General features: G+C 35.9%; 1 protein-coding gene and 1 pseudogene across 2 annotated transcripts in view; one reads left to right on the top strand and one right to left on the bottom strand.

Annotated features, from left to right (window-relative positions):
• Positions 1 to 17,875, top strand: part of CERT1 (ceramide transporter 1) — a 113,545-nt gene that overhangs the window by 42,499 nt on the left and 53,171 nt on the right. For both annotated transcript variants that reach the window (XM_027604374.2, XM_027604373.2), the window contains exons 4-5: positions 12,136 to 12,243; positions 13,046 to 13,184. In XM_027604374.2, the coding sequence (XP_027460175.1) occupies positions 12,136 to 12,243; positions 13,046 to 13,184 (247 nt within the window). The remainder of the gene's footprint in view (positions 1 to 12,135; positions 12,244 to 13,045; positions 13,185 to 17,875) is intronic.
• LOC118356989 lies at positions 3,994 to 5,377 on the bottom strand (annotated as a pseudogene).

Raw genomic sequence — 17,875 nt, 5'->3', positions numbered from 1 at the left:
AATTCTATCACTGTTCATTTTCCAGCCTCTTTTTCTTTTCAGAAACATCCCTTTGGTCTGTAGAGGGATAGAGGAGTAATTAGGTATTGTCATCATTTAATTCCCTTTCTGTGTTTTCCCATTGCCATTCTTTAGTTCTGGTCTCTCAGTGACTCGTTTGGATAAATTCTCCAGCTTTCTAACTGCTTTTAAGTCTTGTTCCTCTTAAAATCCTATCTAGTATAGCCAGAGTAATTCTTTAAAAATAGATATCTGATTCTTTACTTCCGATTTTAAATCCTGTTTGGCTTCCTATTTCCCATAAGATCAAGTCCATACTATGCTTATAAGGCACTGTTAGAGGGAGAAGTAGAATTACACCAAACTCCTATCAGCATCCATATTCATTTACTATCCATTATTTAAAATGTGTTACATCAGGATTGCTGTAATGGGAGTCTTTTGTTCTAGCATATCTCTGTTGTAAGGAGGTATTACCTGTTTTGAAATAGTGGAACTTGAAGAAATAGACAAGGAAATAAGACAGGTGCCTCACAGTGAAGAAATCTTTAGCAATACTTTTCAGTATTTATATTATATCATAAGTGCTTGATAAATGTAAGCTACTGTATTCCCCCTTCACCCCCAACACAGGCAGGATTTTCCTTTATATTGCTACTCTAGGAACACTTAATAGGGGAAAATAAATTTTTAAAAAGCTAGCAGCAGACGTAACAAAGTATCAGTAGTACTCTTTTAACTTTCTTATTTTATGGTTTGCCCCCCAAAAAACGGGCCAATGCATATTTTCTTTCAGAAGGAAATTCCGCAGGCATGGGATAAAAAAGGCATAATTCTATTCTTTTTATCTAATTGCAAAGAGGGGATAGTGGCAAAACAGTTATTGTTGCTTTTTGAAGCTCCCTTAAACGTCCCAGTAAGAGAAAAACCAGGTTTTACAAATGTTTAAGAAGTATTTGCAGGTTTATTGAAATGTAAGATTATAATTAGCCAAGGAAACTGGAATTCTTAGAATCCTAAATTCTTCTCCGCAAAGATCCTGAAAGAAATACATGCACATAAAATGGTCAGCAGATGAACATTCTTTTTTATTCTGGGACTTTGGCCCCAAACCTAAAATTTCCAAAAAAGGCATGTATTCCTTTTTAGGGAGTAGGGGAGAAATTGAGATCTCTATCAAACATGAAAAAATACCTATAACTTATTACTGAGTGGAAGAAAAGCTACAAAACAGTATAGTATCATTTATGTACAAATGTGAGGCTGTACATGCAAAGAAGTATCAGGAAGAAGGAACATTGGTCATTTCTAAATGGCCTAAATTTTCTTTTTTGTAGTTTTCAGTATTGTCTATATTGTTTGAAATATTTACAGTAAACATATATCACCTCTACAAAAATAAAAAAGCAATGGAACACATTTTTAATCTACCTCACTTAAAAAGGGTCATAAAAACTAATAGTACTGGTAAAGTTATAGTGAAATGACGACCTGCATATTCTGCACATGGAATGTACATCAGTGCACTCTTTTTGGAAAGTACATGACAGGAGATATCAAAAGTGCTCATACCCTTAAATCTAGCAATTCTACTTCTGAGAAACTATCATAAAAACACAACTCACTGCAGAAAAATGCTTTATGTAGGAAGGCAATAAATACTAAATGCAAAGACCAAAAAAATCTACAGGCCTAATAATTGGCCTAATAAATTCCAAAATTATAGTACAATAAAACACTAACAAAGCTATATTATAAGGAGAAAATTATATTAGATGGAAAGGAAAACAGGATATAAACTTTATCTCAGGGGCTCCTGGGTGGCTCAGTCAGTTGTGTCTGCCTTCGGCTCAGGTCATGATCCCGGAGTCCTGGGATCGGGCTCCCTGCTCGGCAGGGAGTCTGCTTCTCCCTCTCTGCTGCTCCCTCTGCTTGTGTTCCCTCTCTCGCTGTGTCTCTCTCTGTTAAATAAATAAAATCTTTAAAAAAAAAAAAAAGAAGAAAAGAAACTTTATCTCAATAAGATTTTGAGGGGGAAATGTACAGAGAATAAGGAAATACACCACAGTGAAGAATAACTCTCTCAGTTAAAAAGATTGAAGGTAGTTTTGTACTTTTTTCCTTATAACAGGCAGGTACTACTTTTAAAAACTAGAGTGGGAGTGGGGCAATAAAATCTAATCAGTAGAACTATTCTCAGGATTGGTTTTAAAAAGAGATTTGAAAGAAATAGAAGCAAAGTCTCTGGATATTGAGACAATGTAGCATAATGATTAACATCATGGGCACTTGAATCTGGAATTAAATCCTGGCTCCCTTACTTACCTGTTGTGTGACTCTGAAGACATTAAATAAAATCACCTGTAAAATGGGTATAGTAATAGTACCCATTTCACATAGGCTATTATAAGAATTAAATGAGATAATGTACTTAAAGTGTTGGCATCGTGCCTGAGACAAAGTAAATATCCCAAGTTTAGCTTTTACTGTTGTTAAAATGCATTCAAGGTGGCTTTCTGGAATTAATATCTAAAACTTTTTTTTTAGAAAGTTACTCAACCCTCATCAGCTCTCCTCTCAGAGCAAAACAGAAAAGATCTCCCTATCCCTTAGTATTTGTTTTCTAAAACTAGGGTGGAAAAAATTGTTTAACAGACTGTCTTTATACCACTTAATTTGATAGTTATCTAGTTATTTCTTACCTCTATTTTAATGTCACAGAAAAAAGACAGTTGGACCTCCAGACTCCCTTAAAGGAGGAATTTTTTTAAAAGATAAGTCTGAATTTCAGAGTGTCAAAATTCTTTAGAATAATGATTATCTTTTGTGTCACTGATCGTGACAAACAGCTTTTAGTACAGAGGAAGTACTTGGTAGCTTACTAATTTCCCCTTTAGCTATAAGGATGCATTATGGAATCCAAAGCCCCAAATTGTAAGTGCAAGAAAGGGAGTTCTGAAGTCAAGAAAAGAATGGGGGTAGCTGTTGTTACTCTCTACTTCTATGGTACCATATTGTATTTGGGCATTTTTGTAGTACTTTGGATTGTAATAAGGCAGTGTCTAATTTCCTTATTTAACATTATTTGAACACTTAACTAGGGTGTGTGACAAGGCCCTGTTTAACACCTCCAGTTTCATCTCACTACAACACTTGGCCTGTTTAGATATTTCTGTAAAGGAAAGCTCATCTCATGTTCCAGTAGAAGAAAATGCAAAATAAATAATCAAGTTCCATAAACGACCTTCAGATGATCTGTGTGATACTGGCTTTTAAATTATGATACAAGAATGGGATCTGAAAAGAAAAGAATCTTTCTGGGACTAATCTGAGCAAATGTTCAATTTTCCAGTATTATTTGAAAAAAATATCTTGAGAGTAAGCAAATATTCTACTTAGTGGAGTGCTGCTGGGATTTAGGCAGTTTAGAATATGATAAAATCCTCTCTAATACCATTTTCTTAAATATATTTTAAATTTTCTTTGATTCATAAGGTGATGTAATTCCTGGGAATTATTCTGAGTTGACCTTCTCCTCATATGGTACATTATATCAGTGAGTTGTGTTTTATCTTTCCATCTGGTTCAGCAAAGGACTGCCTTACATTTGGCCTTCACTGCGTATGTGCATTTTTAGCCTATGTTTAGGTATTCAGGTTTAATACAGAGAATTACAGTCCTAGACTACTCATATCATTTTTTTCCTCATTAAACTTTTGTTTTAATGGGTCTCAAAATTCTGTGACAGATTTTTGGTCAAGTTGTTTCCATTAAAAAGTACTGATTTTAAAAACTAATAACTTAAAACTGCCACACACACACACAAAAAAACATGGTCCACAAAACATTCTCCTTTCCTTCTGAAGGTTTTACGATGCATTGTTATCATTAACCAGTCTTTTACTATTAAACTTGGACAATTGACACAAACAGTTCTGAGACCGTTCTTCCACCACTGATTAAGACTGGGGTGGCAGGTACTGGGGATAATATTCATTTAGCCTTCTGAGCTTTCTGGGCAGACTTGGTGACCTTGCCAGCTCCAGCTGCCTTCTTGTCCACTGTTTTGATGACACCCACAGCAACCGTCTGTCTCATGTCACGAACAGCAAAACGGCCCAGAGGAGGATAGTCAGAGAAGCTCTCAACACACATAGGTTTGCCAGGAACCATATCAACAATGGCAGCATCACCAGATTTCAAGAACTTGGGACCATCTTCCAGCTTTTTTCCAGATCGACGATCTATTTTCTCCTTCAGCTCAGCAAACTTGCAAGCAATGTGAGCCGTGTGACAATCCAGCACAGGTGCATATCCAGCACTGATTTGGCCTGGATGGTTCAGGATAATCACCTGAGCCGTGAAGCCAGCTGCTTCCATTGGTGGGTCATTTTTGCTGTCACCAGCCACATTGCCACAATGAACATCTTTGACAGATACGTTGACATTGAAGCCCACATTGTCCCCAGGAAGTCTCACTCAAAGCTTCATGGTGCATTTCAACAGACTTTACTTCAGTTGTAACATTGACTGGAGCAAAGGTGACCACCATCCCAGATTTAAGAACACCAGTCTCGACTCGGCCCACAGGGACGGTACCAATACCACCAATTTTGTAGACGTCCTGGAGAGGCAGACGCAAGGGCTTGTCAGTTGGACGAGTTGGTGGCAGGATGCAATCCAGAGCTTCAAGCAGTGTGGTTCCACTGGCATTCCCATCTTTACGGGTGACTTTCCATCCCTTGAACCAAGGCATGTTAGCACTTGGCTCCAGCATGTTGTCACCGTTCCAACCAGAAATTGGCACAAATGCTACTGTGTCGGGGTTGTAGCCAATTTTCTTAATGTAGGTGCTGACTTCCTTAACGATTTCCTCGTATCTCTTCTGGCTGTAGGGTGGCTCAGTGGAATCCATCTTGTTAACACCAACAATTAGTTGTTTTACACCCAGTGTGTAAGCCAGAAGGGCATGCTCACGGGTCTGCCCATTCTTGGGGATACCGGCTTCAAATTCACCAACACCAGCAGCAACAATCAGGATAGCACAGTCAGCCTGAGATGTGCCTGTAATCATGTTTTTGATAAAGTCTCTGTGTCCTGGGGCATCAATGATGGTCACGTAATACTTGCTGGTCTCGAATTTCCACAGGGAGATATCAATGGTGATACCACGTTCACGTTCAGCTTTCAGTTTATCCAAGACCCAGGCATACTTGAAGGAGCCCTTTCCCATCTCAGCAGCCTCCTTCTCAAATTTTTCGATAGTTCTTTTGTCGATCCCACCACACTTGTAGATCAGATGACCAGTAGTGGTAGACTTGCCCGAATCTACGTGTCCAGTGACGACGATGTTGATGTGAGTCTTTTCCTTTCCCATTTTGGTTTAGGTTGAGCGGTGGTTTTCACGACACCTGTGTTCTGGCGGCAAACCCGTTGCGAAAAGCTACTCATATTATTTTAAAGATAAGAAAATTAAGCCCAAGAAGATAGTGACTGACTTGTAGAGTTTTTAGTGGTTATAGTGGTACTAGAACCTTCTCTTTTATCCTTGGGTTCTTGCAACTTCGGAGGCAGCTGCTCTGTGGGGTGGTGGGGGTTGTGGTGTCCATAAGTATTTAAAAGGCTAAGTAGATGAGATTTTAATGTTTACGGGCATGAAATTGTTATGCCAAATTTTCTTATCTCAAATAATATGTTTATGTTTACTTAGACAAAAATAGAATTGTTGCCGCTGCAACTTACATGATATTTTAAATCACAGTTATATTGGTTAGTGTCTTGCTTCTCATGTGGTTTGCTTTAAAATAATACTGAATGTAAGGTGTATGGATGCTCACAGCTTAGCAAGCTTATTTGGTTATATTATGGGTTTCAGAATTTTAATTTCTGGAAAATGCTCCATTGTTTTTATATTAGCATTTAATCTTGTATATTCTCTCTTTCCATAGTTAAAATGGAAGGAGACAGCATAGTTGGGGGCAGAGGGAACTATGCCACTAATAACTAGATGATTTTTGACACCATAAGGAAGTTACTTCATTTCTGTCTCAATTTCTTTGCTGTGTTTCTTGCTGGAGAGTATTATTAGGAAAAAGGATAAGCTTTTCAAAAGGTGGATGCTGTTAAAATAAGTCAGCCTTTTTGCTATATTTTTTAACCACTGCCTTTGGAGTCTAGATGGGATGATGAACAGATTGTATAAAATTATAACATATAAGTTTTCTCTCTCATATGATTAAGCCAAAATACAAAATTTAATTGTGACTTTGAGGAAGTTTTCTTTTCAAAGCAGTTCTTAGGTATTTCTGTTGTTTTATTAAATTCATAACTTTGAACCATGATTTAATTTATTGCCTTTAATTTTTCTCAAAAAGTCAAGATACAGAGGGTAAAGGTACACATAAAGGAATTAATCTAGAGGTTACTATTGTACTTTGACCGGTAGTAACCTTTGTATCCGTTTTCCAAGTATACTGCTACTGATCCCCTCTAGTGGCCAAAAGATTGTGGGTTTTTTTGGTTTTAATAAAAAGGAATATTATAATAAAGGTGTGGTCTCATTGTAGTATTTAAAAGCAATAAACCTTGTTCTATATAGGACGTGTATAATTAAGTGTTTCACTGAACAAAAATAGCATTCTTTGTTTATGCAAAACATGTTCAGGAATCTGGCTTATAAACACGCAAATTGGGAAAGAAGGATATTTTTGCAAAGTAACTGTATTTGAATTCCACATTATTAATTTTAGATAGAATTTTGTGTTTTCAAAATATTATATATTGGTAATTAGTGGTTTTAAGTAAGCTCAACTTCTTTTTTCTTGTGGAACAGTGAGTGGGATTAAGAAAAAGCCAGCATACCTTTGAAGTATTAGTCCCAAAATCATACCAATGAGGTTTTGAAAGCATGTTACAATTTTTAAGAACATTTAACAGAATATCAATTGTGGCAGTAAAGTAATTTTTTCCCATTTCCATCCTTGTTTCCCTCACCCCACTTTGCCTTCAAAAAGCATACCTTATAAATTCAGGATGAGTATTGTTGCCTTCAGAGTGAACATCTTGGAAAGCCAAAGGAGATGTCAGAAACATTGCCCCTTTTCAGAATAGTTTTATAACTTTTCTTTTAGAAATATTTTTAGCACCTATGACCAAATATTTTTAAAATATTGATATCTTTGATGATAGATTAGATTTTTTAGAGAAATCTAAAACTAAATGAGAGCCACATTATGTGAATAAGAAAGGCAGTCAAGCTTAACTATGCAGTTTGAAGATATTTCTTTAAAGTAATGAGAGTGTTCTTTTTTTTTTTTTTTTTAAGATTTTATTTAGTTATTTGACAGAGACACAGTGAGAGAGGGAACACAGGCCAGGGGGTAGTAGGAGAGGGAGAAGCAGGCTTCCCAGCCAGGGTCCTGGGATCGAGCCCCACATCAGGCTCCCTGCTCGGCGGGAAGCCTGCTTCTCCCTCTCCCACTCCCCCTGCTTGTGTTCCCTCTCTCGCTGTGTCTCTGTCTGTCGATTCCAGGACCCTGGGATCATGACCTGAGCCGAAGGCAGCCGCTTAACGACTGAGCCACCCAGGCGCCCCAGTAATGAGAGTATTCTTTAATTTTTATTTTGTGACTCTCAAAAATGATTTGATCCATTTTGTGGCTATGTCATAAAATTACTCTAAATGTTGTGGTAATACTGTCAGCAATGTTTTCTGCAATGTCAGTATCATTGGCACAATTATAGACATTCCTAGAATGAGTAGATTTTAAACAGTGAGGATACGTCTGTGTGAATATATGTATATTTAACATTTATTTGTATTTAAGTTACCTTTGTGCAGTTGTTGACTGAAATAGTGTGACAAATGAATATCCATTATTGAAATTGGATAATAGCACAATTGCTTATAGTTTATTTCTTTTTCCTTGGAATGATTTTTTATGCTTCATAATGGAATTTATTTAAGTGAAACTTTATTAAAGGTAGAAATACAATTACACTAACAGTTATTAGCCATTACTTAAAATGTACAACACTATCAGTTATTGCTGTTAGAGTCTTTTTTCTATCATGTCTTAGTTGTGAGGAAATATTACTTGTTTTGAAATAGTGTAACCTGAAAAAATAGACGAGGAGATAAGTATGTTTTATGGTGAACAAACCTTTAGAAAAACGTGGTATTTCTGTTTTGTTTCAAGATCTTAAAAGAAAAGATCTTTAAAAAATAAGTAGTTTTTACTTCCTCTAAGACTCATTGACAAAAAGCAACTAGATGGAGAGTGTAGATTTATTTGGATTTAAATTTCAAATTGTATGGTTTTGAATATTTTGCAAATAAATAATCCAAAATCTATTTTAATACTATAAAATTTCAATTGTAAATTAGAGGATGGTTCTGTATTTAAATAGGAAATTCAGATTAATTTCTGTTTAGAAATGAATGACACATAGGTATCTAAACAACTGAGAAGTACCTTATGTTTTTATTCTGTTACTGATAGATTCTTCTTATTTTTAACTCCAGTCTTCAGTATTTAAATCTAATGAGAAACTTTACCAAACCAATACGATTAAAGTGTAGAAAGACTACACTTAGTTAGTGTTATTGTCAAAAGAGAGGAGAAGAAACTAGAGCCATTTTAGGTAAAGAACCTAGTAGCTTAGGACACAGTATTTCAAAAGTCTTACTTTTTGTGAGCTATATGATTGGTGTAATTAGAATTATCTTTTGGTGGGATTCTATTATATGGAAACAAGCTTACCTTTTTTCCTTTATTTTATTGAAGTACAATTTACATTCTTAAAATGTGTCCATTTTAATTGGACAGTTGAGTTTGGACAGTTGTAATCTGTACCCCCAAATTTTCTTGTGCCTCTTTGTAACCATTGCCCCCATTGCTCCCTGGCCTACTTCTTTTGTCATAGATTAGTTTTATCTTCTTCTAAAAAAACAAAATCAATTTTCTTAAATTGCGCTAAAATCAAATTTCTTAAATGCACTAAAATAAAGTGCATGCTTTACCCTTTCATTAATTTTTTCTGGCACAAAAATACTTATTTTGCTTCATCACTAAAACATTGCTTTGCTTTGAGATGAGGAGTGGTATGTCTTGGAGAAGAGCTTTGATTCCAGGCAGTCTTAAGTTTATATGTAATTTGTTAGTAAATTGATAGTTAAAAATGTATTGCACTATAATTCATAGAGTTTTTATATAAACAAGCATTATTGAAGTATGACAATTTCACTTTGAATGTTTGGCAAACATTATATCCTGGAAGTTTGAATTTTAGGAGACTACTGGTTTTCACATGGATAAATTTCTAGTCTCTTTGCCTAAGATATTTATTTCTTTTCCATGAGCTGTTGTGTGCTCTTTTGGTTGTGGATTCCTCTTCCTCCTTTCTCACTCTTCCTCCCTCCTTTTCCTTCTTCTTCCTAGAATAATAAACTTAAGTTAAATGAAGTGTTACTGAACTGGAAAAATATTCTGAACTAGTATTAATATCATTTACATAAAAATGAGAGCACGAACATTTTATTTATTAATTAAATCGGTATAAAAATTTAATGTTCTTATACCTAAAAGAATGTTTTTCAGTTAGAATGATGTCTTGGGCTGATGAATGGATAAAGAAGACACACACAATGGAATATTACTCAGCCATCAGAAAGAATGGAATCTTTCCGTTTGCAGTGATGGGGATGGAGCTAGAGTGTATTATGCCAAGCAAAATAAGTCAGAGACGTACCATATGGTTTCACCTCATAATGTGGAATTTAAGGAACAAAACAGATGAACATATGGGAGGGGGTTAAAAAGAGAGGGAAACAAACCATAAGAGACTCTTACCAGTAGAGAGCAAACTGAGGGTTGATGGAAGGAGGGGGATGGGGGATGGGCTAGATGGGTGATGGGTGTTAAGGAGGGCACTTGTGATGAGCACTGGCTGTTTTATGTAAGTTTTGAATCACTGCATTCTACTCCTGAAACCAATATTGCACCATATGTTAACTAACTAGAGTTTAAATTAAAAATTTGAAAAGGGAAAAAAAAGAATGATGTCTTGGGTAAACCAATAGCTGTATAGGAAATGTAATGGATTTTCAGGAACTAGAACACAGAGGATGTAAAATATCAGTGGAAATAGTTTCTATAATATATTGTACTTAATTTTAATGATTCCTAATCTTAATCTTGAAAATCAGATAAGCTAAAAAAAACTTCTAATTGTTGCTACTGGGTGTGATACCGAAAATGATTAGATATTATTTTACCTCTTGAGTTTAGTGACTAGAACTAAAGTTATTCATAGTTGTTTTTAAAAGTAACTGTAGAAAGTAAGCAAAGATCCAGAATACTTGAGCAGGTTTTTCAGGTACTTGGAAGTTACTTTTTTCAAATGTTCAGTTCTTTCGTCTATATCATTAGTACTGCTTTTGTCTTAACAAAGGTGGGCTATAAAATTGGTGCTCCGAAGAATGCCAACCCCAAGTATTATTACAGTGTGGAGTTTAACTGTACCCCAATATCCAGGAGTTCAATTAACTATTTTCCATGGTGTGATTACTTAACAGACTGACAAAATTGACAACTTTCTTTTTTTTTATTTTTTAAAGATTTTATTTATTGGGGCACCGGGGTGGCTCAGTCATTTGGCGTCTGCCTTCAGCTCAGGTCATGGTCCCAGGGTCCTGGGATCAAGCCCCGCATCAGGCTCCCTGCTCAGCGGGGAGCCTGCTTCTCCCTCTCCCACTCCCTCTGCTTGTGTTCCCTCTCTCGCTGTATCTCTCTCTGTCAAACAAATAAATAAATAAAATCTTAAAAAAAAAGATTTTATTTATTTGAGAGATAGAGCAGGTGCACAAGGTGGGGGGGAGGGGCAGAGGGAGAGGGATAAGGAGCCCCATGCAGAGATTGACACAGGGACATGGGGATCAATTCCAGGACCCTGAGATCATGACTGGAGCCGAAATCAGACACTTAACTGACTGAACCACCCAGGCACCCCGAAATTGGAAACTTTCTTTCTGCCATGAACTATTGAAGTGACTACAAAAATTTTTAAAAGATACAGTCTTCTAGAAGATCCAACTCTGATTGTAATTACAAAATGTAAGCTATAATAGTCGAGTGGTAAATGCCGTATCGTGATATAGAATGGTTGAGGATATGGAGACAAACTGCCTGGTATAAAAAGAAAGGTTTCGGGGTGCCTGGGTGGCACCTCGTAAAGCGTCTGCCTTGAGTCATGATCCCAGGGTTCATGGGCTCCCTGCTCAGCGGGAAGCCTGCTTCTCCCTCCCCCACTCCCCCTACTTGTGTTCCCTCTCTCGCTGTCTCTCTCTGTCAAATAAATAAATAAAATCTAAAAAAAATTTTAAAAAAGGCTTCACTGAGACAGTATATTTGAGCTGTGTCAGGATAAGTGATTAACCTATAAAGAAATAGTACTGAAAGTTTTTTTATTATCTTTTTAGCCTTATTCTGTCCAGTTTTTTTTATTGTGGTAAAATATAACAATTTGTTCATTTTAGCCATGTTTAAGTGTACAATTCTGTGACATGAAGTTCACTCACGTTGAACATCACCATCCATCTCCAGAACTTTTTCATCTTCTCCAACAAAAACCCTGTGCCTGTTAAATTCCTTCTCATTTCCCCCTCCCTCTAGTCCCTAGTAACTACTGTCCTACTTCATCCTTATGAATTTGCCTACTCTAGGTAGTTTTCCTGTTATTAAACACTTTCAGCCCACTAGCCCAACATGTTGTTATTCAGTAAATTTCTAAATTAAATGGCAGTTAGGAATGGAAAGGCATTACTAACGCCAGTGGCTTGGTAATATTTCTTGAATGGACTCAAAACTGCTAATTATTGTTATTAATAACCCTATTGATTTGTAGGAAAACTTTCGTTTTCTCCTGTTTTTTTCCAGTTTTATTGATACATAATTGACATATAACATTGTATTAAAGTATACAACATAATAATTTGATATATGTATATATTGTGAAATGATTACCATGATAATTTTAGTTAACATCCAACACCTCACATAGTTACAACTTTTCTTCTTGTGATGATTAAGTACTTTCTGCTTAATTTTTTTTCACCTAGTTTACTTTCATTTTTAGACTGAATCTGGGTATGGGTCTGAATCCAGCTTACGTCGACATGGCTCTATGGTGTCACTGGTGTCTGGAGCAAGTGGTTATTCTGCAACATCCACCTCTTCATTCAAGGTTTGTGGTTATGTATGCTTTAAGGCAGCATAGAGTTTACTACTGAATGTTGTGAAAAGAACTTATGTGATAGTTTTTTGAAAGAAATTTTCTACAGTGTAATTTATTTTATGTTGTTATAGAATAGTTTTTAAGGGGCAAAATCATGATTCTTAGAAATATAAAATGAACATATCAGATTTTATTTCTTTCCTTAATGAGTTAAGATATAAAGAAAAATTGGTTCAAGGGAGAATATAAGGAATATTGAAAGGATTTTGCTAATATATGCAAAGCTGGTCAGTATTCAGAGATTAGTAACTAAGTATATCCACTGGACAAAGTTCATTTGTACCTATATGGAATCGAATCATTTACGTTACTCTCAGTCTTCTACTACTTAAAGAGTTGTAAAGTAGCTCCATTGCAACGAAATCAAAGATTCTGTTTGACCAAACAACACCCTCTTAAGAGTTGTGTAGATGACACTCACCATTCCTTTGGAAGGTCACCCAGTAACATATTTGCCCAAAGTCTTACACAATTTTTTCTCACGGTGTTTAATTTGAAAATATTAAATGTTATATTAGCAAATTGTCAGACTTACTGCTGCCTTATTTCCTTCAAGCTTATCACTGTCAAGCCACTAATTAGTCATGTTCAAGTCTTTTCCTGGAAGTATTATATTGAACCTGACAGCTCTCCTTACCCCATTCTCTCAATAATAAGATGTACACCTTAAAAGGTGATGAAATATCATAGGAGTAAATCATTTCCAGTTTTATTAACTTGGATTTCATGCCCCCTTTTATGTGTTTTTCAGAAAGGCCACAGTTTACGTGAAAAATTGGCTGAAATGGAAACCTTTAGAGATATCCTATGTAGACAAGTTGATACTTTACAGAAGTACTTTGATGCCTGTGCTGATGCTGTCTCCAAGGATGAACTTCAAAGGGATAAAGGTTAATTAGGCTATTACCACTATTATTACTTGGAGAATGAATGGATTTAAAGCCTCTTGATCTTAAAGGGTAATGTCTTTAACTGATAAAGGTAATTATAGTCACTTTTGCTGAAAACTCCCAATGTAACAGATTTTGGTGTCCATATAACTTATATACTTTAATAATGCATCCTAAGTAATCTGATCCCCACATACCAGATACAACTGAAATTTTTTAAGTGATTTTTAAACTCTTTATTCCATTAAAAAATACATCTATCATCTTGGTAACATGGGACATTTCACATGATCATGTCTAATAAATTTACCCCATGGGGCACCTGGCTGGCTCATTCAGTAGAGCATATGACTCCTGATCTCAGGGTCATGAATTCAAGCCCCACATTGGGCCTAGAGCTTATTAAAAAAAAAAAAAAAAAAGATTGTACCCCATCATGAGTCTTAGAGAGAAGCATGTTTATGTTAAATCCTCCAAGTCTGAAATCAATCCATCTCTTTTTTCCACTCTTCCTTCTCTTCTTCTCCCTTTATTTTTCTCTTCACATTTCTCTCCCCATCCCTTCCTCTGGCCTTTTTCTCATAGAAGAAGAAACCAATAATGGAGCTACATAGAGATTTAAAAATAATATTTAGTGAATTTTTTTTATTTAAGCAAGATGATCTTCTTTTAACTTACTCATAATGTGAGTTTTTAAGTTATTTTTTTGTTGTTACTGCTAAAGATACTACTGTTAACATCTGTTCTTCATTTTTCCTTTTATTTGCCGTGAGGGCAAAAATGAATTACTCATAGCAGTATTACTAAATAGCACTAAGTATAACTAGGTTACTTGACATGGTTTCATTTCTTGGTTTTATTAAATATGTTTGGTCTGAGTTCAGATTCTTTGGTCTTCTCTCTTCTTTTTCCTCCTTTTGCCTTCTTTTGGATTGAGTATTTTTAAAATAATTTTTATTTGTTATGTCCTTTGTTGGCTTTTTAGTTATAACTCTTTGTTATTTTAGTGGCTACTGTAGGGTTATAGTATGTACATTTAACTACACATAGTCTGCCTTCAGATAACATACCACTTCCAACATAGTATAAGAACCTTACAATTATGTGTTTTAATTTTTCCCCACTACTGAGGCAAGAGTCTTCAGTGTTCTCTAACCAGTAGCCTATGAATTACGAGGTTTTCCACTCTGTGTTGTGGAAACAGGAACTTTTCCCTGTACCATGTAGGTTTTGGATACTGTCCCTGGAATTTTTTCATATGGTTCTTTCCCTGACCTCTATAGTTTCTTCACTTGTATGTGCTAACAGTACTCTACTGAATTCTCAAGGGGACCTTCTGTTTTCTCTGGAATTCTTTCTCTGTACAGGTCTCTCGTCTGTAGTCCTCTGTCTGACCTCCATTTGCCTTTGTCTTTCTGTACTGTCATCTACTCCTCACCTTAGAGAGTCTGCCAGACTCCTTCTGCTTTCCTCCTTATTCTACCACTTGGAAATTCTCCCGAGACAGTAACCTGGAGCAATCATAGGGCTCATGTTATTTGTTTTCTGACTCTCAGGAATCACTGTCCTTTGTTGCCTAATATCCAATATCTTGAAAACCATTGTTTTGTGTAGTTTCTCCAGTTTTTTAGTTTCATGCTTAGAGGGTAAACCTATTTATTTTACCTTGGTCAGAAGCAGAAGCCCATATTCCTCTTAAAGTACTTAATTTTGTCTAAATTAAGTAGCCTTGAAGTTCTTTATATTTGATATGCTTTAAGTTTTAGGCTCTTTAACATTTGATATTTATTTCTCTAAAAATAAAGGCAGTTGAACTTCTTTCTCCTTCATTAAGAAAAATGTGTGTATTCCTTTTTAATCAAATTAAACACTACACATCATTTTTCATTTGCTTGTAGATAGCCTTTTAAACAAAAACAGGATATATACGGAATTGATTTATTTTTAAGTGATCATATCAATAGTATATAACGTGTCAAGGGCAAAAGTGATAGTGGAAGGAGTAGAAGTTGGGATGCAGTGATAACCAGGTTGTATAGAAGTTTTGAAAAATAATTTTAAACTATTCATGTTTGAATAAATAGCATCAGTGGTAGACTAACATATATCACAAAGTACTACAGACTAGGTGGCTTAAACAACAGAAATTTATTTTCTCACAGTTCTGGAGGCTAGAAGTCTGAGATGAGTTGTAACCAAGGTTGGTTTCTTCTGAGGGCCATGAGGGAAGGATCTTATTTAGGTCTCTCTCCTCGGCTGTCTTCTCCCTTTGTCTTCATATCATCTTCCTCCTGTAAGTGCCTGCGTTTAAGTTTCATTCTCTTACAAGGACACTGGCCATATTGGATTAGGATCCACCCTAATGACCTCGGTAAAGATGCTGTATCCAGATAGAGTCACATTTGGAGGTATGGAAGGTTAGGACTTCAACATATGAATGTTGCAGCTACACAGTTCAACCCATAACAACTGATGTCCCTGTAAATGCTATCTTAAGAAAAACTGATGCTTTTAAGAATACATATTAGGTAAAGATGAAATAAGGACATGGACCATAGTTTCCTACTTTGTAGATCAGAGTTGATGAACTGAGTCTAAGGATCTTTCATTAAATTATCAATACTAAGTCTATGACAGCAGTGGATTATGGGTGGTGAATTCATCTACTTTTGTTTGTTTAGCCTTCATGCTAACTTGATAAGTGATTAATCCACTACCTTTACTCTGTATTTACCTTTCCAGTGAGATTTATTCTTTCATATTTTTTTTTGTTGTTGATAATGAGAGTACTTTCTGTTCAGCCTACGGAAGTCCCTTTAACATTTCCTGTAAGGCTGATTTAGTGGTGATGAACTCCTTTAGCTTTTGCTTGTGTGGAAGACTGTCTCTCCATCAGTTCTGAATGATAACTTTCCTGGGTTGAATGTTTTTGGTTTGAAGTCTTTTTTTATGGCTTAAAGAATTTTAAGAATCGCTGTTTTTTGTTAAGTGTGTCATTGAAATAATAATAGCAAATTCTCATTTTATTTCAGGTGTTCAGTGTTTTTATATAAAATGTTTTATCAGAACTGTTAGTAAGGCACTTTCAGTCCAACTTCCTCCCTACCATTCCCACACATGCTTCAGTAGGATTTAATTAACCCTTAAAGTCTTAGATATATGGATTTACAGAAATAGAAGACATTATCTCTAACCTAAACTTACTGTTTAATTTTAAAGGAAGACATGTATCACATTAAAGGAAAGTTTCTATTAATCTTGTTCTTTTGTTCATTTTAGTTTGATGACTTTAAATAGATTACTTAACATTTTTCCACATTTCTTTTCTCAACTATAAAGTGGATATTATATCCCGCACATATGACTGTGAGAATTAAGTAAGAATATATAGATTAGCACTGTGCCCAACAGCAAAACTTCAGTAAATAATAGCTGCTATTTTTAATGTGGTTCATTTGGATTACTGCAAGGATAAGGAAAGCAGGAATGATTGGGTTGGAGGATTTGTATTAGGGCAGTAGTTTCAAACCATGTCAGATATCCCTTAAAGGTGCCTCAGGGATGGACAAGGAGTACTTGGTTGGGAAGGAAAGGGGCAGTCTACTCTTTTAGCCAGAACAGCTCTTGTTTTCATCAATTTTATATATTAAGTGTTGGGCTAGAAAAAGAAAGTTGAAAATTCCCTGTTTGGTGGTACTAGGCTATTAGATGGTTAGAGATACGAAACCCAGAGTAGATATTAATGAGATAAATGAGGCACAAACCTTTCAGTAATATTTAAGAACAGTTCATCCGAATAGTATTGAATCAAGGTCAGGATCTTGTCTGGTGGTAAGTACTGATTTAAAAGCAGAGCAGTATGCTGTGAATTTCTTAGAATTGACCATATGAATTGTCTGTTCATTCATAGAAATGAATAGTAGGTGTTAGTAGATAATAGTTTATGATTTGAAGAAGTTGTTGTAGATGAGTAGCAAAATTTTTAAGTGATGAAAAAATGAAATAGCCCAGTAACTAGAAAATGGCAGCACAGAACAAAAGTATTTTCCATAGTGATTGCTACCATTTAGGGGAGGATTAAGGAACAGGAGAGGGCTCTGCATCTATCGGAGAGAGAGAGCACGAGCTAAAGTAGCTGAAATGTTTGTTGTAGAGCAAAATTACTCTTGATGTAGAGATACAGGCAAGAAGTAAGACATTAATTTAGAATGAAGACTTCTTAATGTTTAGGGAGTACCGAAGGAAGGAAGGAAGGAAGGAAGGAAGGAAGGAAGGAAGGAAGGAAGGAAGGAAGGAAGGAAGGAAGGAAGGAAGGAAGGAAGGAAGGAAGGAAGGAAGGAAGGAAGGAAGGAAGGAAGGAAGGAAGGAAGGAAGGAAGGAAGGAAGGAAGGAAGGAAGGAAGGAAGGAAGGAAGGAAGGAAGGAAGGAAGGAAGGAAGGAAGGAAGGAAGGAAGGAAGGAAGGAAGGAAGGAAGGAAGGAAGGAAGGAAGGAAGGAAGGAGAGAAAAGAAAAGGAAAGAAAGAAAGAAAGAAAGAGAGAGAGAAAGAGAAAGAAAGAAAGAAAAGAAAGAAAGAAAGAGAAAGAAGCCAGGGCACCTGGGTGACTCAGTCGTTAAGCGTCTGCCTTCGGCTCAGGTCATGATCCCAGGGTCCTGGGATCGAGCCCTGCGTTGGGCTCCCTGCTCCGCGGGA

The sequence above is a fragment of the Zalophus californianus genome, chromosome 5, assembly GCF_009762305.2.
Source record: "Zalophus californianus isolate mZalCal1 chromosome 5, mZalCal1.pri.v2, whole genome shotgun sequence".
Classification (NCBI taxonomy): Eukaryota; Metazoa; Chordata; class Mammalia; order Carnivora; family Otariidae; genus Zalophus; species Zalophus californianus.
Note: the sequence above shows the minus strand (reverse complement) of the source record. Positions and strands in the feature narration are given on the sequence as shown.